Below are 8424 nucleotides of genomic sequence, written 5' to 3' on the forward strand. Positions count from 1 at the left end.
ATATAATGCCATATACAATATTCATACATAATATCATCTATACAGCCATACTATGACTGTGTGTGTTCGTGCATGTGTTGTCTCGTGATCGTTAGAGTGGGCCCCCATCCAGAAAGGACACTGTACTAACCTCCAGCACCGACCCAGGTGGGCTAGAGAATATGGTTTCCGAGTGTACCGCGAAAAAAAAATCGGGGTCAAATTCCCTTTCACTATCAGATCCTGTATCATACTCACAGGATAATCTGTTATTCCTAAGTTTCTGGAACACATCACTAGTATGTAAAGCGATTCTGTTCCTTTAAGTATGGCTGAACAAAATTGATTACACTAAACATTCGCATTTCAGATCTTCAAGTTGACATCTCCCTAACTATGGCGAATACAGCTTCTTCTTTATGGTGTTAGACTTAGTATGCTAGACAACCTTATCCAATTTTAGTGATGAGTCTCCGTCAATGAATACTGCTGGCGTCAAGCTCTGGTAACTACCACAAAGAAACGTGATATTTCAAGAAGAAATGTGGTGCTAGCCAAGATATATTTGCTGCTGATCTTTCTCGGCACTTTATAGAATCATCAGCTCTGATGAGTCGAGGTTGTGTTTCTATTGGACGTTTGACTGAAACCTTCGTGGTTTCATTTACTTTAAGTAGTTGCTGGAGGGTAAAGATTATCATAAAGTAATTCATTGTTTTATCTTATCAATTTTCTTTTTACATAAATGTACATATGGTTTGTTTTATATATTCTTATAGTTTATATACTAATTGGCCGAATTATCACAGTACGGTTCAATAGTATCGGGTTGGTGGTGCCGCTGCTGCTGCCTGCCTCTGGAAGGTGTTGAAGAAGGCCTGCCTGGCGGCGGCAACCTCGGGAGTGTCAGCCACCTGGCTGCCTGCCCCTGGGAGTCCAGCGGGAATGGTGGCAGCCACGGGGCCGGTCCACCTGGGCTGGACAGGGGCAGCAGGGGTGTAGGTGGGAGCAGCCTGGTAGTGAACAGCACCTCCGTGATGATGGGGAGCAGCACCTACGGTGGCAGCCACCTGAGCCTGGTAGGCGTTGAAGAAGGCATTGCGAGCGGCAGCAACGTCCCTGGTGTCAGACACGGGGGTGATGGTACCGTCAACACCGGCGGGGACTGTGGCAGCTACGGGACCAGTCCACTTGGGCTGTGCCGGGGCGTGGTTGTAGTGCCCAGCGTTGTGATGAGAGGGGTTGTAATGACCGGTGTTGTAGGCCTGGTGGGGGATGGCGTTGTACTGGGGCTGAGCAGCAGCCTGAGCAACCTGGTAAGCCTGGAAGAATCGAGCTTTCTCTGCCGCCACCTCCGGGGTGTCCCGGATGGAGGGTACAGCCGAGCACACGCCCACCACTGCCAAAACAACCTGTAGAAGGGATTTATAGTGAGCTTTATCTAGTGTTTAGTGTTGTAAGAAATAATATAATAATTTTTTCAGTTTGTTGGTATAAGATTTGAATAAAATTTATGAATTTTTAAATTTAATGAAGTTACAAGAATCAGTATCAACTGTCAAGAAATGATTTTTGAGTAGAAAACTAATATACAAAGTTTAAAATTTTCTCAAACAGTCAGCAGAGTTTACTGAGTGTTTCATATGTTATATAATTCATTCAACAAGTATATGAGAATTAGATTTTTAAGTAGTTTGGCGGATCATTCTTATGATGTATGTAAAAAAAATGGTATTGATAAAGCTTAGTCTTTACAATTTTTTACCGTAAATCAACGTGTTCATCTCTCAAAAAACTCATGTATCTTTGAAACTTAAAGTTTAATTAATAATTTAAGCATTAAATTACCCATTAGATAAATGCCGGAAAATAAATATTTGTTTTTCCATTTTTTCAACAGGACTCTTAAAATCCACAAAATTATATTATGAACTATCTTTATATGAATAAAAGTTCCTATTCATCATCAGCAGTTCAACTCAGAATAATGATGCAGTAATCTAAATTTAAGAAAATCTGATTATTTATGCAAGAATTAAAAATAATTTAAAATGCAGTGTATATTAGATGCCCAGTAACATAGTTACACTAGATGTTCTTCAATATACTTAACCACAGCGGGATAGTTACCAGAGCCCTCATGATGTTGGTGTGTGAGAGTAGGAAACCGTACTGTGTTGGCTGTGGGTCTTTGGCCGCCTTTATACCCGAGCCTGTGTCGACAAGGTCAGCTGTGTGTGAGGGTGGGGGTGTGTGCATGTGAGGGTGTGTGTGCGCGCGCGCGTGTATATGTGTATGTGTGTGTGTGTAAGCGAGTTTTTGGTTCATCGATGGTCCAGTGTGAGGGGCTATGGGGCCGGATGACTTGGTGGTCATCGTCTTCTTCACAGTGTTAGTAGTCAACACAATATTGGTTGTTAGTTCCACGCCACTCCTATAGAGAGAAACATTGACAGGGCGAGTCTCCAGGAGTGTGTGTGTGTTTTGAAGTTTGTGCACGCAGTTACTGGTGCAAAGAAAAGTAGATTTAGTTAAAACTTAGTGTGTGGATGTAATTCAGTGAGGTTTTGGACAAGTTCCTCAGTCGTATTTTTTCTTCATTGTTTTTCAAAGTTATGGCAATTTAGGGTTTTTATGCAACGGGGGATTTGGCTACCTTTAGTGATAGATACCTGTCTCTCATCTGTAATGAATTATTTGTTCTTTACAAGCGTTAATTAACACAACATAAGCGACGATTGTTGCTTAGTATTTTTACGAGTCAAAAAGAAAGAGTAAACGGATACTTGATCTTACGGAACAGTTGTTTAGAAGACTTATGAACTTACTATCCTTTTCAGGACGCCCAAATAGTCCTTTGAACTACACCCTTCTGTGTGGCAGGAAATTTCATAGGATGTTCTGTACTACAGTTATTGTGTCGACCTTTGACGAAGTTCAGGGTGTACTCTGGCACTACTTACATCAACAGATAATATAAATAGTTCACAGCTCTTAAGGAGAATGTATGTTACGGTAACTTAGTCTAGTTTCTTGGTGTCTCAAGTTTGCGACCATTGCCTCCGAAGGTATGTCTGAGGAAACTGAAGAAGACTTACATCAACTCAAACGTTTTCATAATATCTCAGTAGAAGTCTCGCGTTAGTACTATTATATGTTGATCTCTACTCCAGTCGGCGGATATAACGGAATCAGAGGCACCATAGTGTCCGTTGCCTCTCCCACTTGTGAACGCAGAAGCTTTTGAAGGCGTTCACAAGGAAGTTGACCCGCTAAAGAGGGTTTTTTTTAAATATCTATGATAGACTTGATCAGATTAAATTTGACGATTTGATGAATTTTTTTCCATCTCATCATCATCAGCGGCTGATGTAAGGCTGCAGGAACTTAGCACTTTGCCTTTTGGAACGATATCAACGACCATGATATTTAAGCGGGAGTCTGTGGGCGTTTGGGAAAACATTATGTTTTCGACTCAGCGGAAGGATAGATGCTGTATCTATCCTTCCGCTGAGTCGAAAACATAATGTATTCCCAAACGCCTACAGACTCCAACTTATTATTATTGTCATTTATCACTATTATTCTGATTGCAATATTTATAGATTAGCAAAACTCTTTTCGTATAATCGGCATTCATGATAAGTTAACTCCTGGGCTTGGTTGAAGTAATCCAAGAATTATTTCCAACTGGGGTCGAGAATTTGATGGTTTTATAATCCTCTGCTCTAGATAGCTAGATCACATTAGTTTAGTGGCAGCCCTTTACATTTTTTGCCTGAAGGGTCGTAATTTGTCTATGTATTAGTTAAAAGCCTTCTGCAGTATTCATGATGACTGGGTGAAAATGAAAAATTATCTCACAAGAAGGATCGACTATTGAATTTAAACAGTTTATTTAGCCAGAAAAACACAGATACAGAGTGGATAATAATAACAATATGAACATGGCTGAGCCAGTTGAGAACCTGAGCTCTCTTTTAGGCACTTGATATATACTATACATTTATCTCAAGGAAGTATTATGTAACATTTAGTAACATCTGGAATAGTATAATAACATGGTAGTAATAAGAACATCTCATAATGTTACAACAAGAGTGACTCCAAGGATTAATATTAATTAATGATAAATTAAACCAGTAGAAGAGAGTAAAACCCTCAGCATTACCTTACTCATAATCTCTACTGGGTCTAAAACGGACTTTCCAATCACAGGAGCCAGAGTGACGGTGAACAACCAGGGCCAGTGATCTAGCACAAGGTCTACCGTATACTCAAGTCCACCCCAAGAAGAGAATGGGGGTGACTAGCTCCTCCCATTTTCTTTGGCACTAAGCGTGTTACCGTCCACTTGCGCGCGCCTGTGAAAGAGAGTTTGTTTTTCTTTGACCCGGGCCAAGTAATCATGCTAGATTTTGTCCTCGAGTGAAAATTTTATTACATCACGCTCAGGGGGGTAATATGTAGCGATACTAAGTTACTGTATTTGTTATGTCAAATTACATGAAGAAAATTTTCCCAGGTCATTTCACCTGAACATTAACCCCGCTACCCTAAACTAGTTAGCGTTCAGGTGCTTAATTATCAGGTAATATAAGTTGGGGGATTATCTTCAGGTGGTGTCTTAAATCCTTTATAAACCAGAAACGTTCCTTTGTTTGGTATTACCCCCTCCCATGTATACGGGTCTATTAATATGTAGGAAAACTAGGTTGTAATAATCTCTACTATAAAAGAACACAATGAGTCTTTACAGGCGTTTTATATCATCTATTTCGTCCACGTTAACCTTTGCATCACTTAGGTCCCGCAACTCTCCTGTTTAGCTGAATAAAACTGAAAAGGTCATGGAAACTCACTTGGCACTTACCGAGGTGTTAACATTTTGGTGGGTTGGCTGTAGTTATTTTTGTTCCGCTTCTGTCAGGGAAGTTCTGCTGACGCTCTAGTGTTTAGGGAAGTTCTGCTGAAGGCGTGGTGTTCAGGGTTGTTCTGCTGACGCTCTAGTGTTTTGGGAAGTTCTGCTGACGCTCTAGTGTTTAGGGAAGTTCTGCTGAAGGTGTGGTGTTCAGGGTTGTTCTGCTGACGCCCTGGTGTTTAGAGATGTTCTGCTGATGGTATGGTTTTCAGGTAAGTTCTGTTGACGGCGTGATGCTCAAAGAATTTTTGCTGACGTTCTGATGTTCAGGAAAGTGCTGCTGACGCTCTGATGTTCAGGGATGTTCTGATGACGTTTTGGTGTTCACTGTTTCTCTATTTTTATCTGGGTTTTAGTATAAATATTGCTCAGCTACTTGACTGACTAATGATCAGCTGTTACTGGTCATGTGAGTGAACTGAACTGCATAATAAAGGAACACTGTCACCTAGATCTAAAGTTTCTTCGTATTTATTTTTTTGCCTAACTTAATCGTAGAGTCTTTAGATGAAACACATTTAACAGACGCTGCTGTGTCTTTTGTAAGGCATTGGGAAGGAAATTTTGATTCTTGTTACTTGTCTAATTTATACTCATTAAGGACTTTCTTATGTTTTCTTATTTATGGCTAATAGAAAAAAACGTAACAAAAACAATCCGAGGAACATTAAAACATTAATTGGTAGAGGAATTACATGGTGACTCGGAGGGATGAACTGTGATGACTAATGAAGAAGTTGTTAGACATCATCATAGAACAGGCTTAACGTTGTCACCATATTGTTTTTTCAGGTGTAACGATGGTACCTCATGTGTCTGTCTCTATGGTTTGAAAATTCACCATGATATGTATGAAAATTCAAACCTAACCTAACACATACTAGATATCATTCTTACCATACACACAGACACAACCTCACACACCCAAGGGTCAACAACATTGAGGTGCTAGCTTGATAGAGCCCCTTGATCTATCGCTTAACATCCAGTAACTAATTATCACTAAATCTCGTCTCTAACAAGATGGTTTTGTTTTCAAGACTTACACTAAACATCCTAATTTCAGAAGTTATATAAGCCATTTCGCACCAAATATATTTATGCACATGTCTACATAAATGAGATGTAACTACGACAATAAAATGTTTATCTATAAATGAGACTTTGTTCAGTTTTTTATATCGACAGCACGGGTGACTTACACGTTAACATCAATATCACGAAATAAAGACAACTTTAACTTTATCCTCCTCGAGCACGACTTGTTTTGCAGTCAAAGGGAAGAATAAACATGTAAATCATATTTCTTTTATATATTTCTTTATAGGTTTTAAATTATTTTTGTTCTACATAAATTTTGTGGGTAAATCTAATTATCACAGTACGGTTCAATAGTATCGGGTTGGTGGTGCCGCTGCTGCTGCCTGCCTCTGGTAGGTGCTGAAGAAGGCCTGCTTGGCGGCAGCAACCTCAGGAGTGTCAGCTACCTGGCTGCCTGCCCCGGGGAGTCCAGCGGGAATGGTGGCAGCCACGGGGCCGGTCCACTTGGGCTGGAAAGGGGCAGCATGGGTGTAGGTGGGAGCAGCCTGGTAGTGGACAGCACCTCCGTGATGATGGGGAGCAGCACCTACGGTGGCAGCCACCTGAGCCTGGTAGGCGTTGAAGAAGGCATTGCGAGCGGCAGCAACGTCCCTGGTGTCAGACACGGGGGTGATGGTACCGTCAACACCGGCGGGGACTGTGGCAGCTACGGGACCAGTCCACTTGGGCTGTGCCGGGGCGTGGTTGTAGTGCCCAAGGTTGTGGTGAGAGGGGTTGTAATGACCGGTGTTGTAGGCCTGGTGGGGGATGGCGTTGTACTGGGGCTGAGCAGCAGCCTGAGCAGCCCGATAAGCCTGGAAGAATCGAGCTTTCTCTGCCGCCACCTCTGGGGTGTCTCCGACGAAGGGTACAGCCGAGCACACGCCCACCACTGCCAAAACAACCTGAAACGCGAGGTAGATATTACAATGTATTCCCCCTCACTCTTCCTGCCTGTAGTGGAACACTAATGTTGTTAATATTTTAAAATAACCAGTATACTAAAGCTACTGGGACATGTAACTTTATAAGAATAAAGTTACATTAGTCACTGATTAGGGCAAAGATCTATGAATGAAAGTGGATGCACGCTGAACTCTGACATTCAGACCCAGTAGAACTGAACAGCTGAGATGGAGACAAGCACTGTGGACGCTTTGAGCGTATATATATATATATATATATATATATATATATATATATATATATATATATATATATATATATATATATATATATATATATATATATATATATATATATATATATATATATATATATATTTATTTATTTTTTTTTTTCATTGGTATCACAAATTTTGCCTATTAAAATTCTATATTATATGCAAATAATGGTTTTTTTTTTAATATTCAACAATTACACAAGTGCCATTGAAAGACCATATGACATATTTCAGTCTGAAGTGAATTAGTCACTCGAAATAATCAAATGAAAACTAAAGAGTCCTGATAGTTACCAGAGCCCGCATGATGTGTGTGTATAAGTGCCGGGAACCGTACTGTGGTGAGTGGGAGTCCGGCAGCTGCTATATACCCGAAGCCTGGAGCGTGGCCTTGGGGCACAACTCCCGACCTTGAGAAACTCCACCACGCGCCCTCCCATATCAAGCCCCTCCCTTTGGCTTTGTCATCGGACAATTCTGTTGAATATTGTTCCCATTTTCCATACAATTAACTTTTAAATACCCAAGATACACATAAGAATATTAAATATCTTATTGATAATGGTCCAACAGGAAGTAGAAAACTAAGTGACATTTTTTTTTTCTGTGTCAAGAAGAGCGTGACGCGAGGAGTGCGCAAGAACTTGCCCAGTGGCCGCCACACCTCTCACACAGTTAGCCAGCAAACTCCGGACGCTACACACCATCACCAGTTTAATCATCGTCGTAAGCACTGTAGCAGCTGCAGGTCCTAAAAAAACATAGTCTTTTCTGGATATTGTTTCTGTTTCTTGATGAGACAGGATGAAAAATAGAGGTGTCGGGAGGATTTTCTGATGATCGACGCAACCTTCATGAATATATTCATGGAACGTTCCTCGTCTCACAACACTATGTAGACTTTCCTGGGAATGGAGTTGATTCTTGATGTGAAGGAGAAAAGTTTTCCTCTCACATAACTTCCCAGCGAGTCTCAGAGCATGGAACACTTTTGCCTCCTTCTATATTGTTTCACGATCTTTGACAGTTGCTGTGAAGGAATTTGCTGTTGTTTTGGGTTTTGTTTCAGATGCATTATCTAATGGCTGACATAAATCTACTCCACGGATGGTCAACGATCTTACCTCGCACAGCTGCAGTTGTTTCTTACATCCTGCCAGCGACGATTCTCGATGAGGAAGAGAGGACAAAAGAACCCTTTAAATGGACCTTGTGTTATAGATTTCGATCTAACTAAAATTTTCATGAATTTTATTTAGTT

General features: G+C 40.8%; 2 protein-coding genes across 2 annotated transcripts; both read right to left on the reverse strand.

Moving 5' to 3' along the window:
• Nucleotides 1-683: 683 nt before the first annotated feature.
• LOC121869023 (cuticle protein CP1499-like) lies at nt 684-2207 on the reverse strand. The gene is made up of 2 exons (XM_042370098.1): nt 2110-2207; nt 684-1391 (listed from the first exon to the last, which is right to left on the reverse strand). The coding sequence occupies exons 1-2, from the start codon at nt 2119-2121 to the stop codon at nt 795-797; spliced, it is 609 nt and encodes a 202-aa protein (XP_042226032.1). The 5' UTR covers nt 2122-2207; the 3' UTR covers nt 684-794.
• Nucleotides 2208-6198: 3991 nt separating this feature from the next.
• LOC121869037 (cuticle protein CP1499-like) lies at nt 6199-7560 on the reverse strand. The gene is made up of 2 exons (XM_042370124.1): nt 7458-7560; nt 6199-6885 (listed from the first exon to the last, which is right to left on the reverse strand). Exons 1-2 carry the CDS (start codon nt 7467-7469, stop codon nt 6289-6291), a joined length of 609 nt encoding a protein of 202 aa, XP_042226058.1. The 5' UTR covers nt 7470-7560; the 3' UTR covers nt 6199-6288.
• Nucleotides 7561-8424: the final 864 nt, after the last annotated feature.

This window comes from Homarus americanus, unplaced genomic scaffold (assembly GCF_018991925.1).
Source record: "Homarus americanus isolate GMGI-L3 unplaced genomic scaffold, GMGI_Hamer_2.0 scaffold32583, whole genome shotgun sequence".
Taxonomy (NCBI): Eukaryota; Metazoa; Arthropoda; class Malacostraca; order Decapoda; family Nephropidae; genus Homarus; species Homarus americanus.